We start from the raw sequence: 26359 nt of genomic DNA, 5'->3' as shown, positions 1-26359 counted from the left end.
GTCACGATCAGCGACCTCGCAGCAGGGGCCTGCTCACTGCTGCTTGTCACACACAGCGATATCGCTAGTAAGGTCGCAGATACGTCACAAAACCTGTGATGTTTCAGCGATCTCGCTAGCGATCTCTATGTGTGACGGGGGCTTTAGGAAACATTGCTATTACATTATTAAAATTGATAAATGAGGCATTTGTAAAATTATTACTATTGGATTAATGTAACAACACAAATAAATAACCTAGGATACAAATGTTATGGTTAGCTGAGGTTCAACAGGGTTTTGGCCCCAGTAAACAAAATATATGAATATTTGCCTCAGATTAATAAATAACTAGCTATAACTGCAAGATATGCATACTAATCTTATTTGTGTACCCTCCAAATGTATTAAGAAGATGCATAATATAACATAAATAGAGGGTTTGTCTATTCAAAAAAGTATATCTTTATTATATATAGACTATCAGGGAGTTCAAAATTGTTAACAGATCTCGATAGGGGAAGACTAAAGGGCCATTTACACGCTGCGACATCGCTAACGATATATCGTCGGGGTCACGGTGTTTGTGACGCGCATCCGGCGCCGTTAGCGACATCGGAGCGGGTGACAGGCAGGAGCGACCTAAAACAATCGAAAAAGAGACAAAAATCGTTGGTATATGAGAGGTTGTTCATTTACCAAAAATCGTTGTCTCGTACATAGCGAGGTTGTTCCTCGTTCCTGCGGCATTACACATCGCTATGTGTGACACTGCAGGAGCGACAATTATCTCCTTACCTCCGTCCACCGGCAATGAGCAAGGAAGGAGGTGGGCGGCAGGTTCCGGCCGCTCATCTCCGCCCCTCCTCTGCTATTGGACGGCCGTTTTGTGACGTCGCTGTGTCACACATAGCGATGTGTGACGCCACAGGAACAACAAACAACCAGCGGCATTCACCACCAACGATATTATGAAAAAGAGCGACGTGTCAACGATCAACGATTTTTGACGCTTTTGCGATCGTTGATCGTCGCTCCTTGGTGTCACACGCTGCGATGTCGCTAATGGCGCCGGATGTGCGTCACTAACGACGTGACCCCAACGATATATCGTTAGCGATGTCGCAGCATGTAAAGCACCCTTAAGAGTTGGACACCACTCTGTTCAGGAGAATGGGACACTTTCATCCCGGTAAAGGGACATTTACACACTGCGACACTGCTAACGATATATCATCGGGGTCACGGTGTTTGTGACGCACATCCGGCGTCGTTAGCGACATCATAGCGTGTGACAGGCTGGAGCCACCTTAAACGATCACAAAAGAGGCAAAAATCGTTGGTAAATGAGAGGTCGTTCATTTACCAAAAATCGTTGTCTGGTAAGTAGCGATGTTGTTCGTCGTTTCTGCGGCAGCACACATCGCTATGTGTGACACCGCAGGAGCGACGAACATCTCCTTACCTTCGTCCACCGGCAATGAAGAAGGAAGGAGGTGGGCGGGATGTTCCGGCCGCTCATCTCCGCCCCTCCTCTGCTATTGGACGGCTGCCATGTGACGTCGCTGTGACGCCGCACTAACTTCCCCCTTAGAAAGGAGGCGGATCGCTGGCCAGAGCGACGTTGCAGGGAAGATAAGTCCGTGTGATGGGTGTTAGTGATGTTGTGCGGCACGGGCAGCGATTTGCCCGTGACGCACAATCGACGGGGGCGGGTGCGCTCGCTAGCAGAATCGGTACCGATATCGCACCGTGTAAAGTACCCTTTATCTTGAAGGTATTGTACAGATTGGTGACCAATCTGTCAGATAGGTCACTATTATAAGATGGATGGAGGCCCTACATCTGGCACACCTACTTATCAGCAGATATCTGCTCCAGCAGTGGCTGAAAGTAGTGCTGCAGCTCTCGTCCAAGGTATTAGATTATAGAGAGATAAGTGAAATTGAGTAACCATTGTTAAAATGATCTTCCAGTGAAGATAAGTTATCACTTATTCCCAGGAGAGGTGATAATTTACAGATAGGTGCAATTTAAAGTTATCGTCCCACTTAGCGACGGTCCAGCGATCCCACCAGCGATCTGACCTGGCAGGGATCGCTGGAGCGTCGTACATGGTCACTGGTGAGCTGTCAATCAGGCAGATCTCCAAGCGATCAGAGATCAGCCACCAGCCACCAGCGACCTGTGTAACAACGCTGTGCTTGGTAACCATAGTACACATCGGGATACTAAGCAAAGCGCTTTGCTTATAGTTACCCGATGTGTACCTTGGCTACGTGTGCAGGGAGCCGGCTTCTAGAAGCTGCGGACGCTGGTAACCAAGGTAAATATCGGGTAACCAAGCAAAGCGCTTTACTTGGTTACCCGATGTGTACCTTGGTTGCCAGCGTACGCAGAAGCCAGCTCCCTGCTCCCTGCACATTCAGATCGTTGCTCTCTCGCTGTCAAACACAGCGATGTGTGCTTCACAGCGGGAGAGCAACGACCAAAAAATGGTCCAGGACATTCAGCAATGACCAGCGACCTCACAGCAGGGGCCAGGTCATTGCTGGATGTCACACACAGCGACATTGCTAGCAAGATCGCTGTTGCGTCACAAAAACCGTGACTCAGCAGCGATGTCGCTAGCGATGTCGCTTAGTGAGACGTGGCCTAAAGGGCCATTTACACGCTGCAACATCGCTAACGATATATCGTCGGGGTCACGGTGTTTGTGACGCACATCCGGCGCCGTTAGCGACATCGGAGCGGGTGACAGGCAGGAGCGACCTTAAACAATCGAAAAAGAGACAAAAATCGTTGGTATATGAGAGGTTGTTCATTTACCAAAAATCGTTGTCTCGTAAGTAGCGAGGTTGTTCCTCGTTCCTGTGGCATTACACATCGCTATGTGTGACACTGCAGGAGCGACAATTATCTCCTTACCTCCGTCCACCGGAATTGAGCAAGGAAGGAGGTGGGCGGCAGGTTACGGACGCTCATCTCCGCCCCTCCTCTGCTATTGGACAACCCTTTTGTGACGTCGCTGTGTCACACATTGCTATGTGTGACGCCACAGGAACAACGAACAACCAGCGGCATTCACCACCAACGATATTATGAAAAAGAGCGACGTGTCAACGATCAACGATTTTTGACATTTTTGCGATCGTTGATCGTCGCTCCTTGGTGTCACACGCTGCGATGTCGCTAACAGCGCCGAATGTGTGTCACCAACGATGTGACCCCAACGATATATCGTTAGTAGAGATGAGCGAACCGGTCCCGGTTCGGCTCGAGGTCGGTTCGCCGAACGGAGGCCCCGTTCGAGTTCGGTTCGTAGAACGTTCGACGAACCGAACTCGAACCGCATAGGAAACAATGGCAGGCATTCACAAACACATAAAAAACACCTAGAAAACACCCTCAAAGGTGTCCAAAAGGTGACAAACAACTCACAACATAACACAAACACATGGGAAAGTGACAAGGACATATACTCATGCGAAAACAAAAGAGCAGGACAAGGAAAAAGAGGAGACACAGATATAGGCATGGCACGCCCTTCTAAAATCATGTAAAACACCGCAAGGTGACTCCAAGCGGAGTCTCCCTTTTTTCCAAAAATTGGGCCCCACAGACACTCACCCCTTCAGTGGCAGCACTTGTGCCCCAGTTGTACACTTCACAGCTAGATTTGCATCAAGCACATTCAAAAATACGCCATACTTAACGGTTTCCAGGATGACCCCGGGTTAGGTAGCAAAGTCTTTCCTGATCCCAGCTCTGTTCATCTTGGCTCCTTTTAAAAAACACATCAAGCAAGGGTTACTCCAAACGGAGTCTCCCTTTTTTCCAAAAATTGGGCCCCACACACACCCACCCCTTCAGTGGCAGCAGTTGTGCCCCAGTTGTACACTTCACAGCTAGATTTGCATCGAGCACATTCAAAAATACGCCATAATTAACCGTCCCCAGGATGACACCGGGGTAGGTAAAAGTCTTTGCTGAACCATGACTTGTTCATCTTGGCTCCTTTTAAAAAACACAGCAAGCAAGGGTTACTCCAAGCGGAGTCTCCCTTTTTTCCAAAAATTGGGCCCCACACACACCCACCCCTTCAGTGGCAGCAGTTGTGCCCCAGTTGTACACTTCACAGCTAGATTTGCATCGAGCACATTCAAAAATACGCCATAATTAACCGTCCCCAGGATGACACCGGGGTAGGTAAAAGTCTTTGCTGAACCATGACTTGTTCATCTTGGCTCCTTTTACAAAACACATCAAGCAAGGGTTACTCGAAGCGGAGTCTCCCTTTTTTCCAAAAATTGGGCCCCACACACACTCACCCCTTCAGTGGCAGCACTTGTGCCCCAGTTGTACACTTCACAGCTAGATTTGCATCGAGCACATTCAAAAATACGCCATAATTAACCGTCCCCAGGATGACACCGGGGTAGGTAAAAGTCTTTGCTGAACCATGACTTGTTCATCTTGGCTCCTTTTAAAAAACACAGCAAGCAAGGGTTACTCCAAGCGAAGTCTCCCTTTTTTCCAAAAATTGGGCCCCACACACACCCACCCCTTCAGTGGCAGCAGTTGTGCCCCAGTTGTACACTTCACAGCTAGATTTGCATCAAGCACATTCAAAAATACGCCATAATGAACCGTCCCCAGGATGACACCGGGGTAGGTAGCAAAGTCTTTCCTGATCCCAGCTCTGTTCATCTTGGCTCCTTTTAAAAAACACATCAAGCAAGGGTTACTCCAAGCGGAGTCTCCCTTTTTTCCAAAAATTGGGCCCCACACACACCCACCCCTTCAGTGGCAGCAGTTGTGCCCCAGTTGTACACTTCACAGCTAGATTTGCATCGAGCACATTCAAAAATACGCCATTCTTAACCGTCCCCAGGATGACACCGGGGTAGGTAAAAGTCTTTGCTGAACCATGACTTGTTCATCTTGGCTCCTTTTAAAAAACACAGCAAGCAAGGGTTGCTCCAAGCGGAGTCTCCCTTTTTTCCAAAAATTGGGCCCCACACACACCCACCCCTTTCAGTGGCAGCACTTGTGCCCTAGTTGCAAACAGGATGTTTTGATTTGCATCAAGCACATTCCAAATCCACAAGCATTTACTCTCCCCAGGATGACACAGGGGTAGTAAATTCCTTCTGGATCCATGACTTGTTCATTTTGATGAACGTCAGTCTGTCCACATTGTCACTGGACAGACGCGTGCGCTTATCTGTCAGCACACACCCAGCAGCACTGAAGACACGTTCAGAGACAACGCTGGCAGCTGGACACGACAAAATCTCCAAGGCGTGGATAGCTCTGGCCATTTTTCTAGATTTGAAGCCCAAAATGAGCAAGGCTCCATTTGCAAAGTCATGGCATCGATGTTCATTTGGAGATACTCCTGTATCATCCTCTCCAGCCGTTGACTATGTGTCAGACTTGTTGTCTCTGGTGGCCTTGCAAAGGAGGGTCTAAAAAAATTATGAAAAGATTCCATAAAATTGCTGTTACCAGCACCAGATACGGTCCTACTGGTACGGGTAGACTGTTGAAGATGACGAGACCGTCCCATGTTTGGCAAGTTACAACTGGGAGAATCACTCCCTGCACCTGCACGGTTGTTTGGTGGAAAAGCCGAGCTAAGATCGAGTAACAGCTTCTGCTGATACTCCTGCATACGTGCGTCCCTTTCTATGGCTGGAATTATGTCACAAAATTTGGACTTGTACCGGGGATCTAATAGTGTGGCAATCCAGTAGTCATCATCACTTCTAATTTTGACAATACGAGGGTCATGTTGGAGGTAGTGCAACAAGAAGGCACTTATGTGTCTTGCGCAGCCATGCGGACCAAGTCCACGCTGTGTTTGTGGCATAGAGGTGCTAACCGTTCTTTCTTCCTCTGACATCTCCCCCCAACCTCTTTCAACAGAAATTTGACCAAGGTCTCCCTCATCCGCTGAGTCTTCCATGTCCATGGACAGTTCGTCCTCCATTTCTTCATGTTGTCCTGCACCTTCCTCAACATTTAGCCTGCTACCATGCGCCCTTGTTGATCCCTGTCCCCCATGGTCCCATGCCTGCCGCGTTGGTGATGATGAACGTCTGGACCTTGGTAATGTTGTTGTCCCTTGCGCATATGAATCCTCCTGTAGTTCCTCCCGTTCCTGTTGTCCCACCCCCTGACTCCGAATAGTGTTTAGCGTGTGCTCCAGCATGTAAATGACTGGAATTGTCATGCTGATAATGGCATTGTCAGCGCTAAACATATTCGTCGCCATGTCGAAACTGTGCAGAAGGGTGCATAGGTCCTTGATCTGAGACCACTCCATCAGGGTGATCTGCCCCACCTCTGCATCTCGTTGGCCCAGGCTATACGTCATGACGTATTGCACCAGGGCTCGGCGGTGCTGCCACAGTCGCTGTAACATGTGGAGAGTTGAATTCCAGCGTGTCGCCACATTGCATTCAGGCGATGAACCGGCAGGCCGAAAGACTTCTGGAGCGATGCAAGTCGCTCAGCTGCGGCGCTTGAACGGCGGAAGTGAGCAGACAGTTTTCGTGCCCTGTTCAGAAGGCCATCTAGGCCGGGATAGTGTGTTAAAAATTGCTGGACAACAAGGTTCAACACGTGAGCCATACAAGGCACGTTTTTCACCTTGCCCAGGCGAAGGGCCGCACCCAGGTTTGCAGCATTGTCGCACACGGCCTCACCAGGCTGCAGGTTGAGCGGAGACAACCATTTATTAAACTCGGACCGCAGAGCTGACCACAACTCCTCAGCTGTGTGACTCTTATTCCCAAGACATGTCAAGCTAAAGACCGCCTGATGCCGTTGCGCTCTGCTGCTAGCATAGTAATGAGGCGTGCGTGATTCCTTCTGCGCAGTGAGAACGCTGGTGGCCTGACCAGGCAGGCTTGGGGTGGAGGTGGAGGACCCAGATGAGGTGGAGGAGGCAGAAGCAGTGGCGGAACTTGGACAGACAGAGGATTGACACACAAGTCGTGGGGACGGCAAGACTTGTGCAGCAGACCCTTCACCATCTATCACCATAGTTACCCAGTGCCCAGTCAGCGACATGTAACGTCCCTGTCCATGCTTACTGGTCCAAGTATCAGTGGTGAAATGCACCCGTTCACACACAGAGTTTCTCAAGGAAGCGGTGATGTTGTGTGCGACATGCTGGTGTAGCGCGGGCACACCTTTCTTAGAGAAGTAGTGGCGACTAGGCATCTGGTACTGGGGCACAGCGACAGACATAAGGTCTCTAAAATCCTGTGTGTCCACCAGGCGGAAAGGCAGCATTTCGGTAGCCAAGAGCTTACAGAGGGATAGAGTCAACCTCTTAGCTTTGTCATGGGTCGCAGGAAGTGGCCTTTAATTTGACCACATCTGAGGGACAGAGATCTGGCTGCTGTGTGTAGACGGTGTTGAGTAGGGTGTCCCTGGAAAAATGCAGGTTTGTGAGGAAAGTGCAGGCGGAGACATGATGTTGCCTTCATCCAACGTTGGTGCTATCGATGTCTGAGAGAGCTGTACACACTCACTTGTTTCCCCTTCCAAACCAACTGACGACCTACCAAGCAAAGTGCCTGTTACAGTGGTGGAAGTTGTGCGTGGAAAAACAGGTGTGACAGCTGTCCCCACAGTCCTAGAAGATGAAGAGCACGCGGATGCACTGGAAGGGGCAGGCGGTGGATGGTTCGCTCCGCTAGGCCGCATTGCAGCAAGGTGAGCTTCCCACCGGGACATATGATATTTATTCATGTGACGATTCATGGAAGAAGTTGTCAAACTGCTGAGGTTTTGACCTCTACTAATAGAACCATGACAAATTTTACAGATCACATAATTTGGGCGATCTTTTGCTATGTCAAAAAAGGACCAGGCTAGGCAAGGCTTAGAGGGCATGCGACCTGTTGATCCACCCCGACTAGTGTTCAGAGGCAGAGTGGTGGCTGAGGATGCAGTTGTAGACGTGCTACCAGTACTCCGACTCTGTCCAGGAAGGCACAAGGTAACTTCGTCATCAGTTGCATCCGCCTCCACCACCTCTGTTGACCTCCTCGAGTGCCTGAATGTGGGTTGACAGTAGGTGGGATCTAGAACTTCATCATCAATTGTTGTGTTTGCACTCCCCTCCCCCTCAGACCGAGCCTCTTCTTGCCCTGACCGAATATTTAAGTTGTTATCCCAATCGGGTATCTGCGTCTCATCTTCATCAGTATGTTCCTCATTGTCTATAACCACAGGTGTTACAGTTTGTGACAAAGGGTCAACATTATGCTCAGAAACTTGGTCCTCACGACCTGAATCAGAGTCACAAAGGTTCTGGGCATCACTGCAGACCATTTCATGTTCTGTACTCACTTTAGCTTGGGAGCAGACCTCTGATTCCCAGGCTATAGTGTGACTGAACAGCTCTGCAGACTCAGCCATCTCAGTTCCACCATACTGTGCAGGGCTGATGGAGACTTCAGAGCTGGGAGAAAGCAAGTTTGATTGGGATGACAACTCAGAGGACTGCTGTTTTTTGGATGCGGTACTTGAAAAGGCTGAGAGGGCACTTGTTGGACCACTTGAGATCCATTCAAGCATTTTCCTTTTTTGGCCATCATCTACCTTTGTTCCTGTTGTTCGTGTCCGTAAAAAAGGGAGCACATCGGATTGTCCACGGTAAGTAGTAAACATCTTACTTTTGCTGGTAGATGGTCTATCTTCAGCAGATGATAATGGAGCTTTGCCACCTTCCCCACGGACAAAACCTTTTTTTCCTTTTCCACCACGCCTCTTCCCCTTTCCACCAGCATCTGTCATTTTGCCACTCATGTTGATTGCGACAAGATTGTGCACTGAAAATGTGGTAGTAAAAATTGAGAGGTGGTGTAGATTGCAGCGGTGGTCTAGCTTTATTAACAGCAGAATAATAAAGAATAAATATCCCTGACAATGCAACTACGGCCCTTAAACTGGCAGCATAAATTGTTAGTATAATGGATTAGTAACTATGAGTTGGAATGTGCAATGCAGGCAGACGTGCTGCAAATGTCTTTGCACTAGTGTGACTAGACAAAAGTCCAATAGCCACGTTTAGGATGCCACTAGGTACACTGAGTGTTTGCTAGTATAATGGCTTAGTTATAATGAGTTGGAGTGTGCAATGCAGGCAGACGTGCTGCAAATGTCTTTGCACTAGTGGGACTAGACAAAAGTCCAATAGCCACGTTTAGGATGCCACTAGGTACACTGAGTGTTTGCTAGTATAATGGCTTAGTTATGAGTTGGAGTGTGCAATGCAGGCAGACGTGCTGCAAATATCTTTGCACTAGTGGGACTAGACAAAAGTCCAATAGCCACGTTTAGGATGCCACTAGGTACACTGAGTGTTTGCTAGTATAATGGCTTAGTTATAATGAGTTGGCGTGTGCAATGCAGGCAGACGTGCTGCAAATATCTTTGCACTAGTGGGACTAGACAAAAGTCCAATAGCAACGTTTAGGATGCCACTAGGTACACTGAGTGTTTTCTAGTATAATGGCTTAGTTATAATGAGTTGGAGTGTGCAATGCAGACAGACGTGCTGCAAATGTCTTTGCACTAGTGTGACTAGACAAAAGTCCAATAGCCACGTTTAGGATGCCACTAGGTACACTGAGTGTTTGCTAGTATAATGGCTTAGTTATAATGAGTTGGAGTGTGCAATGCAGACAGACGTGCTGCAAATGTCTTTGCACTAGTGTGACTAGACAAAAGTCCAATAGCCACGTTTAAGATGCCACTAGGTACACTGAGTGTTTGCTAGTATAATGGCTTAGTTATAATGAGTTGGAGTGTGCAATGCAGGCAGACGTGCTGCAAATGTCTTTGCACTAGTGGGACTAGACAAAAGTCCAATAGCCACGTTTAGGATGCCACTAGGTACACTGAGTGTTTGCTAGTATAATGGCTTAGTTATAATGAGTTGGAGTGTGCAATGCAGGCAGACGTGCTGCAAATGTCTTTGCACTAGTGTGACTAGACAAAAGTCCAATAGCCACGTTTAGGATGCCACTAGGTACACTGAGTGTTTGCTAGTATAATGGCTTAGTTATAATGAGTTGGAGTGTGCAATGTAGACAGACGTGCTGCAAATATCTTTGCACTAGTGGGACTAGACAAAAGTCCAATAGCCACGTTTAGGATGCCACTAGGTACACTGAGTGTTTGCTAGTATAATGGCTTAGTTATGAGTTGGAGTGTGCAATGCAGGCAGACGTGCTGCAAATATCTTTGCACTAGTGGGACTAGACAAAAGTCCAATAGCCACGTTTAGGATGCCACTAGGTACACTGAGTGTTTGCTAGTATAATGGCTTAGTTATAATGAGTTGGAGTGTGCAATGCAGGCAGAGGTGCTGCAAATGTCTTTGCACTAGTGTGACTAGACAAAAGTCCAATAGCCACGTTTAGGATGCCACTAGGTACACTGAGTGTTTGCTAGTATAATGGCTTAGTTATAATGAGTTGGAGTGTGCAATGCAGGCAGACGTGCTGCAAATGTCTTTGCACTAGTGGGACTAGACAAAAGTCCAATAGCCACGTTTAGGATGCCACTAGGTACACTGAGTGTTTGCTAGTATAATGGCTTAGTTATAATGAGTTGGAGTGTGCAATGCAGGCAGACGTGCTGCAAATGTCTTTGCACTAGTGGGACTAGACAAAAGTCCAATAGCCACGTTTAGGATGCCACTAGGTACACTGAGTTTTTGCTAGTATAATGGCTTAGTTATGAGTTGGAGTGTGCAATGCAGGCAGACGTGCTGCAAATATCTTTGCACTAGTGGGACTAGACAAAAGTCCAATAGCCACGTTTAGGATGCCACTAGGTACACTGAGTGTTTGCTAGTATAATGGCTTAGTTATAATGAGTTGGAGTGTGCAATGCAGGCAGAGGTGCTGCAAATGTCTTTGCACTAGTGTGACTAGACAAAAGTCCAATAGCCACGTTTAGGATGCCACTAGGTACACTGAGTGTTTGCTAGTATAATGGCTTAGTTATAATGAGTTGGAGTGTGCAATGCAGGCAGACGTGCTGCAAATGTCTTTGCACTAGTGGGACTAGACAAAAGTCCAATAGCCACGTTTAGGATGCCACTAGGTACACTGAGTTTTTGCTAGTATAATGGCTTAGTTATGAGTTGGAGTGTGCAATGCAGGCAGACGTGCTGCAAATATCTTTGCACTAGTGGGACTAGACACAAGTCCAATAGCCACGTTTAGGATGCCACTAGGTACACTGAGTGTTTGCTAGTATAATGGCTTAGTTATAATGAGTTGGAGTGTGCAATGCAGGCAGAGGTGCTGCAAATGTCTTTGCACTAGTGTGACTAGACAAAAGTCCAATAGCCACGTTTAGGATGCCACTAGGTACACTGAGTGTTTGCTAGTATAATGGCTTAGTTATAATGAGTTGGAGTGTGCAATGCAGGCAGACGTGCTGCAAATGTCTTTGCACTAGTGGGACTAGACAAAAGTCCAATAGCCACGTTTAGGATGCCACTAGGTACACTGAGTGTTTGCTAGTATAATGGCTTAGTTATAATGAGTTGGAGTGTGCAATGCAGGCAGACGTGCTGCAAATGTCTTTGCACTAGTGGGACTAGACAAAAGTCCAATGGCCACGTTTAGGATGCCACTAGGTACACTGAGTGTTTGCTAGTATAATGGCTTAGTTATAATGAGTTGGAGTGTGCAGAGGACAGGAGGGTACAGTGCCAGGGTTGTGGGGCTCTGGGTAGAGGAAAGGAAGCCTGCCTTTCTATTCCCTTCTAATGGGGAAATGCAGCGACGAAATCCCTGACCTTAGCTACACAGACGCTGTCTCTGTTTTCAGGACCTGTCACCTATGGCTCTGACCCTGCCGGTACGAGCCCTTAAAAGGACTTATAGAAAGTGCTATCCCTAAGCTGTCCAGCGCTGTGTATGGAGCGCATACAGCAGTATCGGCGATAGGACAAAGGACGGAGCTGCGCCAGTGATGTCTGACACCAAGGACGCAGAAGGCAGATAATGGCGTGCTGGAGGAAAATGTCCGGTTTTATAATGCAGGGACATGTGACATGGACATCCTATCACACATGCCGTTGCTTCTCTGGCTAAAAGTCCACTTAGCTGTGTGTGTGTCTGGGATTGGCTGACATGCTGGCCCGCCCCACAAGACGCGCGCGCTTAGGGAAGGAAGACAAGGAAAAAAAAAAAAATGGCGATCGCCATTATACAAACAGCAGTGATCTGATGCGCTGTTCACGCACACTATACACTGAAATTTCATAATAGTGTGAGTCACAGAGTGACTTACACTATTACAGCGGAAAGCCAGCTAGGAATTAGCTGTTTTTTTGCTGTTAGAACCATTATCGAACGTTTCTAGAACTATCGAGCTTTTGCAAAAAGCTCGAGTTCTAGTTCGATCTAGAACAGGCCCCAAAATCACTCGAGCCTAGAACTGGAGAACCTCGAACCTAGAACCGCGCTCAACTCTAATCGTTAGCGATGTCGCAGCATGTAAAGCACCCTTAAGAGTTGGACACCACTCTGTTCAGGAGAATGGGACACTTTCATCCCGGTAAAGGGCCATTTACACACTGCGACACTGCTAACGATATATCATCGGGGTCACGGTGTTTGTGACGCACATCCGGCGTCGTTAGCGACATCATAGCGTGTGACAGGCTGGAGCCACCTTAAACGATCACAAAAGAGGCAAAAATCATTTGTCTGAGAGAGGTTGTTTATTTATGAAAAATCGTTGTCTGGTCAGTAGCGACGTTGTTCCTCGTTCATGCGGCATCACACATCGCTATGTGTGACACCGCAGGAGCGACGAGCATCTCCTTACCTCCGTCCACCGGCAATGAGGAAGGAAGGAGGTGGGTGGCATGTTCCAGCCGCTCATCTCCGCCCCTTCTCTGCTATTGGACGGCTGCCGTGTGACGTTGCTGTGGCGCCGCATGAACCGCCCCCTTAGAAAGGAGGCGGTTCGCCGGCAACAGCGACGTCCCAGGGAAGGATGGGTGTTTGCGATATTGTGTGCCACTGGCAGCGATTTGCCCATGTCGCACAACCGACGGGGGCGGGTGCGCTCGCTAGCGATATCGGTACCGATATCGCAGCGTGTAAAGTACCCTTAAGAATGGAGTATGACTGACCACTAGTCCAATCTCTATGGGGGCTGTTAAGCTTGGGCTTGGCTTTTCCAACAATCCTATAGAAAATGGATGAAGCGATGGTCCAGAATGAAAGTTTCCCTTTCTACTGATTGGTGTGGGCTCCAACAGTTGTACCCCCATCAATCAAACAATCACTGATCCTGCAGATAGGTGTTAATTGATCTTCACCTGACAACCTCTATAATTGTAGCAAAATGTTTGTATGCCCATTAACAATAAGAAATCATGCGTGTTTCCTTTTCCATTTCATAGTAACAGCGACTGTCTGGAGGTGGCTACATCATGTCCACACCATGGCTGTGTGTTGACCACAAGTTGACCACTATGTCAGTCACCACCCCAAGTATATTGATGTTTTCTATGTGAGCACATAGAAAGGAACATTAAACTCACCATTTAAATAGCTGAGAGATGCAGAATCTGTGACAAGCATATGTGAAGACAGAATTTTATAGATGTCAGAATGCTCTTGCTCTGGTAAAAAATTCAGTAGATTTTGATCCAAGATATCTGACTGTAGAGAGAAAAATAACTCGGTGAGTTGACATTTAATCTAATGGATGTATGTATAAATGTAATATGCATGATTGTATGAAATAAATCAAAATATAATATAAGAATAACATAAAAAGAAATATACACTGGTGTCTAAAGGGGGCTTTACAAGCAACGACATCGCCAACGAGATGTCGTTGGGGTCACGGAATTCATGACGCACATCCGGCCTTGTTAGCGACGTCGTTGCGTGTGACACATACGAGCGACCGCTAACGATGTAAAATACTCACCAAATCGTTGATTGTTGACTTGTCGTCCATTTTCCAAAAATGTCGTTGCTGGTTCAGGACGCAGGTTGTTCGTCGTTCCTGAGGCAGCACACATCACTACGTTTGACACCCCAGGAACGACAAACAACACAGTACCTGCATCCTCCGGCAACAAGCTGGGTGTGACTTCCATGCGGCTGCTCTCCGCCCCTCTGCTTCTATTGGACACCTGCCGTGTGACGTCGCTGTGACGCCGCACGAACCGTCCCCTTAGAAAAGAGGCTGTTTGCCGGCCACAGCGACGTTGTTATAAAGGTAAGTATGTGGGACGGCTCTTAGCGATACTGTGCGCCATGGGCAGCGATTTGCCTGTGACGCACAAACGACGGGGGCGTGTGCTTTCATGAGCGACATCGCTAGCAATGTCGCTGCGTGTAAAGCAGCCTTAATTCTATATACAAGTAAGTCCTTTTTTCATCAGTTTCATGGTGATGCAAGCTTGGCCATACCTTTTTTAAAATGTGATCCATAGAGAACAGACATTTCTGCAACTGGACTGTCTGACTTTACAGAAAACCAAATTCAGACAACAAGCAAAGTGTGAACTGAGAACATACTGTATGTAGCACCCAGGAGGCAGGGGTCGTCAGGCACGGGGGATCTCGTACCTGTGTTACTCATCACGGGGCTGGTGTGATGATCTGGAATGTCGAGGTGGCCTGCCCGTCTTTGTGCCCTGAAGTGTACACCAATAAAAAGGGAAGATGATGGGGGTAGTAGTAGGGTGAATGTCATGATGCCACCTGTGGTATGCGGCCAGGGATTTAGCCGGTGCTGCTGTCGCTGTCCTCCAGGGCGGATGGTAGTAGCAGCCAGAGATGGAATCGCTCCCTATAGGTGGAGCGGGCCTGGAGAGGATGATGAGGGTGGTAGTGATGGCCTTTAGCGCCAAAGCGCAGTGGCCGGCGCCGATAACAAAAAGTCCAAACCAGTTGATGGAGTTCCAGGTGTTTTACTCAGTCTATCAGTGACGCTCACCCGGGTAATACCGGTCACCTGCTGTGATGGGCTCCGTCGAACCTGGATCCTTTCAAAGGTCAGTCTGGTATGGTGCTCGGTGAGTCCCTTCCTCCTAGCGTCGTGTGTGTTAGATCCCCGTGGCTTAAAGCTACTTGGGGACCCAAGTTCGTCTCGAGTAGTACTCTTGTCCCTATGTGCAGGTGCCGCAGCTCCACACTGGGGCTTGGTGCTGTCCAAGTCCTCGGATCCTATCTTGGCACTGTACTTTTGGGCTCTTGGTAGCCAGGGAAGCTTGAAATCTCCCTGTCGCAGCAGATTCTGGAAAACCCACTTGAAGAATGATCTTCCCTAGGGTCTTGCACCCTGCGTGGCGCTGGTTCTGAAGGAGCAATGAAGCTCTCCCCTCTGCAACTGTGTGAACTCCTGTGTCCCACCAGAGCACCTGTGAGACACGTCCGCTCCTTTCCTCTCCTGCTGAAGAACTCCCTAACTGTTGTGTTGGCTCCTAACTCCCCTTAAGTGGCCGCCCCTACCCGGGTCTCTCTCACTAGTAGATGGTGCCCCCCCATGTTTGAGGGCAACCTTACCACTCTACCCTAGCCCGGTCCCCATTGGGGAGGGCAACCTTGTTGTGTATTTGAGTGTGTAAGTGGTGAAACCGGTATCAACCTCTTTTGGATCCGGGTGCAGCACTACACCTTAAATCAGGTGCAATACTCTGTGGCGACTGAAGCCTCAGGGGCACCACACATACACTGTGTGCATAATTATTAAGCAAGTAAGTATTTTGACCATTTCCTCATTTTTATGCAGATTTTCCAATTTCGAGCTGTATAAACGTGAATACTTATAGGATGAAGCAGATCAGGTGATGTGAATTTGTCTAATGAGGGAGGTTGTGGTCTTAGGATATCAATACCATTTATCATGCTGTGCAGAATTATTAGGCAGCTTGTTTTCCTCGGGCAAAATAAGCTAATAGTGGTGGGCGAATAGTAAGATATCTGGGTTTGGGTTATGCCTACTTGTGACGTCTGCCCGGGACCACAGACTAAGGATGGCTGTCACGGACAGACTAAATGCTAACCGTCCACTAAGCAGGATCCCGAGGGCCCCGAAATCCTTTATCCCCTGTACAGAGATGTGGAATTACACAGGGCCCAGGAGGTCGCTGCCTATGGAAAGCTGCAATCCGGAGAAGAGTAGTTGCCAGTCAGAGTCAAAACCAGAAGATGCAAAAGGGACAAAATCGACAGGCAAGAGAGTGGTCAGGTAATCAGGCTAAGGTCAAACCAGAGATGGCAGCGAAGTACAAAAACAGCAGGCAGGAGAGTGGTCAGAGAACAGGCAGAGATCAAAACATGGGAATCAATAGTACAAAGCAGGATGTGAACCAGACAGCAATAATAAACAACAAGACTATATCTTGCAGCTACCAGCAGACTGGAGGAGGAATAAGAAGGGTGTGGTGCCTTCCCATTGGCCCTGGCTGAAAGGTGGTGACTTCAGCTGGAAGGAACACGCCACAACAGTCAGCCAGTGGTACTGTAGGTACTTGTGAAACCTAGCTTAGTGGATGAGCGGAGCCTGCGCCCACCAGAGCCACTGACTCCTCCCCATCACCAGCCGATGTCCACGGCGCTAATACGGCGGTGTCTGGTGATCGAAGCAGAAGTCGCAGGAGTGTACTCTGGTGGAGATGTGACAGTACTATTCCAGTATTCATCACAAATAACGGACCTAATGCAAGGCAATGGTGAATCCGAGCATTCTTCTGGGAAATCTTTAAGAAAAATGCTCGAGTTCCCCATTGACTTGTATTAGATATTTAACTGACTATAAAAAGTCAAAATTGTTACAAGTCTTGCAGAGGGATGTAGCACTCCACAAATTGCTAAGATTTTGGGGCATGATTACAGAACAATCGAAAATTTTGTTACATATAGTCAATAGAGTCGCAAAAACTGTGTTATCAAATAAAGACAAACATTAACTACTCGGCCCAAGACAAGCTATTTGCAGTCTCTAAATGGCTTTCAACATTTTTGGATGTAGTGTATACTAAAAAAGCGCACCCTCCCTCCCCCAGAAATGCTCTGTTTATGGCTGGCTGTATGTGGGCAGAGAGCTGAACTGCCCCTATCAGTGACTTCAAATTGGGTTCCAGCTTTGGGATCAGACTCTTTCATTTCCATGATTCCCATTAAGCCATACATATTCAAGTGGACTGATATTACATGCTCCCGTGACAGCAATGGAAGATTTTTGGTCTTTTTGCAAGCTACCAAAGCAGTGAGATGTTGCAGTATGAGGGTAAAACTTAGATATTATTGTATAACATGCTAGAAATATTTTAAAATCACAATAATGGCAAAAGAGCAAGAAAAAAATATATTTACCCAGGACTGCTGCAAACAGTGCATTGCAAGGGTCTGCTGTCCACATAATATATAGGGAGTCGGAAATGAATCTAATGTAAATCTTTGACTTCAAAATTGGAAAATAGCTCTGATGCTCGATCATCACCTTTAAGGGTATGTGCACTTGCTGTCTTTTTAAGGTGGATTCCACCTTAAACCCACCTGAAAAAGCACTAAAAAATATAAAAAAAATGAATATATGTGCATGCCATGTCAAAATAACTTGCTATGCACATGTTAATCTTTTGTCCCTTCTTTTAACCACATCAAGCTTCAAAAGTCGTAAAGCAGCTAAAAGAAGTGACCGCTTGAAAGCCGCTACTGATATAAAGAGGATTAAATAAAAAACATCGGTGGCAAGACCGTACCAAAGAAGTCCAAAAAGACATCTACTGCAAAATTACGTAAAAAAAGAGACTCCAGGGAAAACAATACATTTCCCTTAAGCATTTTCTGTGTCATAAACTATATGGTTACACTGGCATCCTAAAAGCATTGTGTGCATATATCCTTTCACGTCTATTACTTTCAGCCAGCATCTCTGCTCACCGATGTAAAACATGGGTCTCAGAAGCAATCTTCAGCAGTAACACCAGTAGACCCACAACTTAGACAACCCCCATTGTTATTATTTTAAACCTGGAATGGACAAAGTTCACTTTTGTCTCAATAGCTCTGCTTCACACTGATCCTTTAGAGCAGTGGCTGTCTCAACAGCCTAAGAAGATGAGGAGGTCAAGATTCAAAGAATCACAGAATGGTAGAGTTGGAAGGGACTTCAAGGGCCATCGGGTCCAACCCCCTGTGAGTGCAGGTTTTCCTAAATCATTCGAGCTCTATGTTTATACAGTTTCTGCTTGAAGATTTCCATTGATGGAGAGGTCACAACCTTTCGTGGTAGTCTGTTCCACTCTCTGACTGCCCTTAATGTTAGAAAATGTTTACTATTGTCTAATGTGTATCTCCTTTCTTTTAGTTTCATCCCATTGCTTCTTGTACTTCCTTGTGCTAATGAGAATAGTGTAGTTCCCTCTGCACTGTGATATCCTTTCAGAAATTTGTAGACCGCTATTAAGTCTCCTCTCAGCCTTCTCTTTTGCAAACTAAACATTCTTAGTATTTTTAGCCAGTCTTCATTCAATAAGGAGACTCATGACCAGTCTGGCATTGCGGTCCGTGCGTGGACAGTGACACATGGACGTGTACTGTAAATTCAGCCTTATATGTCACAGGAAAAATCTGTGAAGAACAAGCACCGTCAGTCAAAAGTAAAAAGAAAAAAACTACAGCGCCTGGAGGCAAAGAACTTCTCAATAGAAATACATTCCAACAAAATATCTATCAATGACAACAATTAGGGATATTCTATTTATATGTCATCAATGATATGTATATGCATGGAATGGAAACACCCCACTTTCAGGACAAAAAATACAACACTTTTAGTAAAATGTATTTGCTGACATGAATATATCTCCATTCAGTGCTTTATATCTTCTCTCTCATCATCTGCGCTATTTTTTCTGCTTTCCTTTAAAAAAAAAAAAAGAAAAAGGGCCTACCGTATGACCATAGACTTCTCACATATAAAACAGTCTAATAAAATGAACACAACAGTTGCAATTACCGGTATATGTAACTTTTACACTATTTTTGGTAAAAAAGAAACAGCACTTACTGGTAGATGCCCAAGTAATGGTGTGATGCTATCAGAAACATAGATGATACTCCCATCTGTTGTAACCACTATAATAAAGCCATCAAGTGCCTACAGTATCAAAGGAACAACAACTTATCATTGAAGAGTGAAGGAAATCAAGCATTTGACCTTTTTTTGTTTGTTTATATTACCTCAAAGCTTTTAAAATCCAATTAAAAAGAATGAGAGAAAATTTGTGTATCTTAAAACTAATTTTACTGCTTAAAGGGAACCTGTCATGCCGTTTTTTTATATGAAACTGCCCCCAATGTGTTTAAAATGATGCAATGTGCATCACTAACATGGAATAAAAAAACAAAAATTCCATGTATTTATCATAAAAAAGACTTTATATGCTTAGGTGAATGCAGTACATACCTTACATACCTTAGCAAAAGTGAGGCTCTGGTCCCGAGAGCAGCGACGCCCACTGGACCCGACCGCCCCCTTGGTGAGTATAAGGGTATGTGCGCACGTTGCTTTTTACCTGCTTTTTACCTGCTTTTTTGCTGCTTTTTCTTCTGCGCTGTTTAATGCCAAAATGGATGTGTTCTTCTATTCAAGCAAAGTCTATGGGAATTTGGGTTTCTTGTTCACACTATGTTGTTCAAAATGCTGCCTTTTTGTGGCAGAACTTTGGTCAAAAACTCAGCTCTGCAGTGCAAAACCCAAATGGCAAAAACAATTGACATGTTGCTTCTTTGAAAAGCTGAGTTTTTGACCAAAGTTCTGCCTCAAAAAGGCAGCATTTTGAACAACATAGTGTGAACAAGAAACCCAAATTCCCATAGACTTTGCTTGAATAGAAGAACACATCCATTTTGGCATTAAACAGCGCAGAAGAAAAAGCAGCAAAAAAGCAGGTAAAAAGCAGGTAAAAAGCAACGTGCGCACATACCCTAATGAAGGTCTTTTTTATGTCATACAAAGAGGTCTGGGCACTTACCGTATTTTTTGGTTTATAAGACACCAGATTATAAGACGCACCCCAAATTTAAATTTAAAGGTTAAAAAAAGGGGGGTCTGTCTTGAAATCCGGAGGTGTCCTACCGGAGGGGGGAGCGGCAGCGGTTGTGGAGCAGGGTCACAGGAGGAAGGGGTGGTGGTGGAGCAGGGTGATACTGCAGGTGGAGCAGCAGGTGTCCCAGATGCTTGCTGAGAGTGGCTTGAGGCAGGCAAAATCCAGAAACTGCTCTTGGCAGCGGGCCACTGTGAGGCAGGGGCCATCCATAGGAGGTCAGCGGTGCGGGCTTCAAAGAAATGGTGCCCGAAGTCGGCGCATGCGCAGATTGAGCTATCGGCTCAATGACAAGCTGATATCTCATCTGTGCACACGCCACCATCTGGGGACACCATTTTCCTTAAGTCCGCTGCTGGGCTGGAGGCGTTGCGTGTGCAGATGAGATCTTAAGCCAAGAGCTCCATCTACACATGCGCCGACTCCGGACGGCATTATTTGATGCCGCACTGCCGACGTAAGGATGGCCCTTGCCTCACCACTCACAGCACAGTGGCCCCCTACCCAGTGCCAGCAGCTTGCAGCATAGTTGCCCCCAGCACATCAATAGCAGCCCCCAGCACAGCCCCAGCGACTTCCAGCACAGCACCAGCGGCCCCCAGTACAGTGGCCCTTAGTACAGCACCAGTGGCCCCAGCACAGTGGTGGCGGCCCCCAGCACAGCACCTGTAGCCTGCAGCATTGCCCCTGCCTCCTGCTACCCCTTTCCACCACCTCCCGGTAAGCTATATTTGGGTTATAGGACGAACCCCTCAATTTCCTCCCAAATTTTTGGGAGGAAAAGTGCATCTTATAATTCGAAAAATACGGTATATTCAGTATTCTAGAATGATGTATATGTTAGTTCAGTGATGGTGTGAAAATCCTGGTGACAGGTTCCCTTTAACAACACTTAAATAGGAAACTACTGTATACCCAAAGACATACCACACACATACACTTAGTTTTTACTTACAGTTTATTCTCAATTTACGTGAAGTGATCATGATTCACAAAGCTCTACACCACGGATAAGTGACCTTATTTTTATGAGAGATTAATAGTTTGTCACTGACACATAAGTCCACTAAAAGTTGTGTAATTAGTGTCAAACGTTTGTTTTCTAATGACAGTCTCTAAATTTGCCCAGTTTCACATATAGGAATATGAAAAACGATGTTGAATTTAAAACCAGTGATCATTTTTCCAGACAATTTGAATTCTTTTCATAAGTTTCCTGGCTGTAAGAACGTTATCAGTCATCATTATAAGAGAATACAAAAAGGTGGTCAACAATGACTAAATTATAGACCAACCACCTCTCCAACTATAAAGTGTTGAAACTATCGGCCATAGCTGGAATATAAACCTTTATCATATAGAAAATTCAGGCCCTTACCTCGAGCATCAATTGGGTGAACTCTTCATTACTAAGGAATGATGGTTTCCAGTCTGGGTGGATATCATTGCCCTCTGTTTCAGCTGTAATTTCTGCACCAAAACAAAACATATAAAAACCTCTTAGCTCACGGACCTCAGTGCTAGTGTGTTGCCCAGGGATGGGGGTACTCAGAACCTGGCCAATGGGGTCGCTTCTAGAGGTATCACGCTCCCATGACCCGGTCTGTGATCCCAGGCTCCACAACAAAAGGGGAATATGTAAAGGGAGATTGTCTGTGTTGCCACCCGTGGGTTGCGGTGATCAGATAGCTGCACCGCCGCTGCCTCTGAGGACCATGCCCGGGACTGATGGTGTGGGGCAGCAAGGTGGGATCCCCTCCACGGGTAGGGGAGTTGTAGTCCCGGGGCCCAATTGGGAGTTGTAGTGGTGGCAGGGCTCGCAGGGATCAGCACACTTACAGATCTGTTGTCCTGGTGTTGGATGAGGCTGCTTTCATGTGTAGGGTCAGGAAACACAGAGTCTGTTTTGTCAACCAACTTGCCAAATGGCTGGTTACCTTTGGCGGGTGTCTTCAGGTCCCACACACAGATGTACAGCCAGGGCCCTTCTTTCCACTCTCTCTGTCTGTCTCTTTCTTGTCTGGACTAGTCCGTTTGAACGGCCTCCGGAACGGGTCCCCCTCCCAGCACCGGCGGGCTACAGCCCTGTCCCAGTCGCCTCAGGATCCCCGCGACTGGATCTCCGTCGCCTGTGGCCCTCACAGCCACCTAGTCCGGTAGTCCAGGGCTCCAACCCCGTCTACCACCTTCTTACGGGGAGCTCCAAGCTTCTCCTGTCAGCGCTTTACTGACTACTGCACAACTAAAACTAAAACTCTCTCCACTTCCTTAGCTCCTCTCGCCCCCCTCCCTTTTCCTGGGGAGGGGGTGAGTAGGGCCTGATTGGCTGGTGTACATCTGTGTGGGGATTGTGAGGCTGCCAAGGAGGATTAACTCTTTCTGTGACTACCTGATTTTGTCAGGGCATCACACTAGCATTCACTTTACAGGGAATTTCTGTTTTCAATAAAGTTATGTCCCCAGGTGCAGTTTGTTGTACAAAATAAACAAACAAGAAATTATGCTTAACTCACCCTACGCAGGTCCAGCGCCATATCTCTACCACTGTCCCATTCTATTGTTGGTAGTGCTGATTATACCAACAGCACTGCAGACAATCGATGAGCTTAGCAACTTATGCCATCTACTTGGGCAGAACCACTGAGCCCAGTGATCAGTTTAGCGCTATGAGCAGGGCTGTTGTGTAAACTCGGGGAAAAGTACAGTAACTGAGGAGGGTGAGTTAAGCACTATTTGTTGTTTGCTTGTTTTTATTTTTCAAAACAAACTGCACTTGGGGACATAACTTCCTGAAAAGAGTTTTTTTGTTTTTTTTTTTAAATGTCCATATGTGAACGAAAGCCTAACAGAAAATGCAATCAGAAATCAATGATAAATAAACAATGCGAAAAATGAGTATTTTTGACTAAATTCTTAAAAATTAATCATTAACCACTTTATGGGTTCACCTGTGCGTCCAAGGCTGTGTCTGCCCAGCTCTGCTGCACCTTTCAACTGTCCCAGCACAACAGACACTCTTTGCTTGCCAGTCATTGCATACATGTTCAAGACAGTACAAATATTTCTTTTAAATCCAATTAAGGCATCTGGTTTACCATCATACAGGGGCAGCCAGATTGCTCCCGCAACATACAGTAGGGTGATTAGGGTGATCGGCATGATCGGAGCTACCGCTGCTTCTGCGCCCGGACCAGGCCTTGCAGTGCCTCCATCTCCCTGTGCCTCCATCTTGCCTCCCCTTGGTTAACGTTCACCAACCTTTCTCGCGGGGCTGGAACACTGTGGGAGCTTCTGGGTCAGGCCGCTGCACTATGTCTAGTCTCAGCAGAATTGTGGGCGGAGCTTCTTTTTCCGCTGTCTTCACACTGATCTTGCGCGCTTTCTGCCACAACAGTGACGCAGTTAACTTTTCAGTCACTCAAAGTCTAGTCACAGTTAAACAGTTCACAAGGCATACGTCACCCAGGGTTACTGGGTCTTGTACATATTCTGTTAGTGACGCCAAAATTTAGCTGATGCCTTCCAGGGCCTAGGGTACTCAGTTCTGGGTATTGGATACAGGGGGCAATGTCACTCAGGTGGCTGGTGCCCGGTTCCATGACCCCAGGGGTAGCTTGAAAAAAAGGGATATTTACAAGTGAATATGTACAAAATGTCTGTGACCTCACTTGCGGTACGCGGCTATTTAGGGGAAAGCCGCTGCTGCTTAATGTCCCCTGCTGGGGCTGTTATGGCTGGTATGGTGTAACATAGATGTTGAACCCTCCGCAAGTAAGGTTAGGCCCCAGGGGTGGATGATGAGGAGAATAGTTGTTTGTGCTGAAGATGTAGAAAGGACTCAGATAACACTGATACTGTGGTTCAACTTTGTTTTTACTCATAGTTGCCTGGTGCAGAAACCGGCTTCTTGCTTGTTCTGGGGTCCCGGGTTCCTTTGGTCCGTTTGCTGGTGTGGTGACCCAGTGAACTCCTCCTCCTTGCAACTTGTTAAATTTGGGGGTCCCCGTGGCCTGGAGCGTCTTAGGGTCCCTCCCTTGTCTTTCTATTTCTCTCCTCTGTGAGTACGTATGGTGAGCAGCTTGAACAATTTAATGGGATGGATCTCCATGTCCCGTGCCCAGGTTCTCAATTCATTTCTACGCTCCGTACTCTCTGTTGGTGATGGACCTTGATAGTCCCCGATCACCTGCAGGATTATCGGGTGGGCCTGAAGCTTCCACCCGAACTAGGGTCCTGCACCCCGCCATGCTCAGACTCAGGGGTGCTTGTTCAGTATTCCCCTCCGGCGATTGTTCTCCTTTTTTAGTTCACCGGGGTCTCCTCCAGACCCCACACACACACTGACCGATTTCTAAAACGGTCACTCTCTTCACCCTCACTCTAACTAACTGAAAAACTGACCACTCTCACTGACCACTCCCCTCTCTGGGCTTCTGGCTACCAGATTCGGCAGGTCCCAGCATGGATCGGTGGGTCCCAGGGGCAGCTACCCCTCTAAACCCGTTGCTAGCCTGTTGCTCAGCCAGGGAAGCGGGCAATTTAAATATATGTAGTGTGGTTGCCAGCATTGGTCTTCCAGGAACCCGGGGTAATGTAGTCCTCTGCTGCACCTGTTACCTCAGGGTGCTGCATGCTTTTTTCCTAGATATTTTTTATTTTGTTTGGAGATGACAATGTGACTGACAGCGGAAGTGAAGAGACTGACAGAGAGGAAATATATAGAGGAGCAAGAAGGAAGATAAACATATACAGAACTATAACAAGCACAATAACTTAGCACTTCTTGCTATTTTTCTGAGATATACAGTATTCAATACTTGTAAATATTCCACAGCGGGTGTAATAAGTATTGAACAAGTCATCCATCCTTTACAACTACACAATCCCCACACAGATGTACACCAGCCAATCAGGCCCTACTCACCCCCTCCCTAGGAAAAAGGGAGGGGGCGAGAGGAGCTAAGGAAGTGAGAGAGGAGTTAAGTTCAGTTTGTGCTGTAGTCAGTGAAGCGATGACAGGGGAAGCTTAGAGCTCCCTGGAGAAGGTGGTTGTCGGGGTTGGAGCCCTGGACTACCGGACTAGGTGGCAGTGAAGGCCACAGGCGACGGAGATCCGGTCGCGGGGATCCTGAGGCGACCGGGACAGGGTTGTAGCCCGCTGGTGCCGAGAGTGGGGACTTGGTCCGGAGGCCGTTCGAACGGACTAGTCCAGACACGAGGGAGACAGACAGAGAGAGTTGAAGGAAGGGCCCTGGCTGTACATCTGGGTGTGGGACCCGAAGACACCCGCCAAAGGTGACCGGGGATTTGGCAAGTTGGTTGACAAAACAGACTGTGTGTTTACTGATTCTCCACATCAATCCAGCCTCATCCAGCACCACGACTACCAACTATAAGTGCTCTACTTCCTGCCTCCTAAAGACTGCTCCCTGCAACCTCTCACATTACCCTGGGCCCCGGGACTACACCTCCCCTACCCATGGAGGGGATCTCACCTTGCTGCCCTGCTCCATCAGCCCCGGGCACCCACATACAAGGCAGCGGCGATGTCCCCATCCATCACCGCAACCCACGGGTGGCATCACAGACAATCTCCCTTGTAAATATCCCCTTTTCACTCGTGGGCAACGGCTGGCTGTGTGAGCCACTTGAGCCACAGCCACTGCCCGGATCTGAGTGCCTCGAGCGCCCCCCCGGTTGTGATCTGTCCCCCGCCCGCGACACAGGACCCATAAATATAGTTTAATTCCACTACAGCCAGTCCACTCATTCCAATCTGGGATAATCGGCCACATTAACAGCAACACTATTGGTACAGGAATTAAGAATAAAAATTGGGTATGAACGCCATCTTTAAAAAGCACAGCTTTTAGATGTTGGCATCACAACTAATACCAATGCGGTATACTAGATGTTCTACAATTGGCAAAGTCTTTATTGTGGTATAATCTACCAGTGGAGGCACTTTGAAATTATTTTGAAGGTTTTATAAATTTACATGTTTTACAATTGTCACATTTATGAGTACTCAAAAGGTTGCTGGATCAGTCCAACCAGGTGTTTGGTGCCTTAGGTGGAATATAAAGGCTGTGCATCAGTCTATCTTTTAAGGACCTCCCTTTTCTACAGGTAACAGTAGGGAATGATGGAATAAAATCACAGAGATCATAGTCAGCCATTGGGCTTTCTCAATGTCTTTTGAGGATAGTTTTGATCCTATCAGCCTGATCATCAAAGGTCCCTATTATT

At 47.1% G+C, this 26359-nt stretch overlaps 1 protein-coding gene across 4 annotated transcripts in view; it reads right to left on the bottom strand.

Moving 5' to 3' along the window:
* NPAS2 (neuronal PAS domain protein 2) overlaps window positions 1-26359 on the bottom strand; it is a 253292-nt gene that overhangs the window by 127446 nt on the left and 99487 nt on the right. For all 4 annotated transcript variants that reach the window (XM_075336458.1, XM_075336460.1, XM_075336459.1 and 1 more), the window contains exons 4-6: window positions 21489-21580; window positions 19072-19161; window positions 13580-13700 (exon numbers count right to left, since the gene is read on the bottom strand). In XM_075336458.1, the coding sequence (XP_075192573.1) occupies window positions 13580-13700; window positions 19072-19161; window positions 21489-21580 (303 nt within the window). The remainder of the gene's footprint in view (window positions 1-13579; window positions 13701-19071; window positions 19162-21488; window positions 21581-26359) is intronic.

The sequence above is a fragment of the Anomaloglossus baeobatrachus genome, chromosome 2 (genome assembly GCF_048569485.1).
Source record: "Anomaloglossus baeobatrachus isolate aAnoBae1 chromosome 2, aAnoBae1.hap1, whole genome shotgun sequence".
NCBI classification, from domain to species: Eukaryota; Metazoa; Chordata; class Amphibia; order Anura; family Aromobatidae; genus Anomaloglossus; species Anomaloglossus baeobatrachus.
This window is presented reverse-complemented; position numbering and strand designations above follow the sequence as displayed.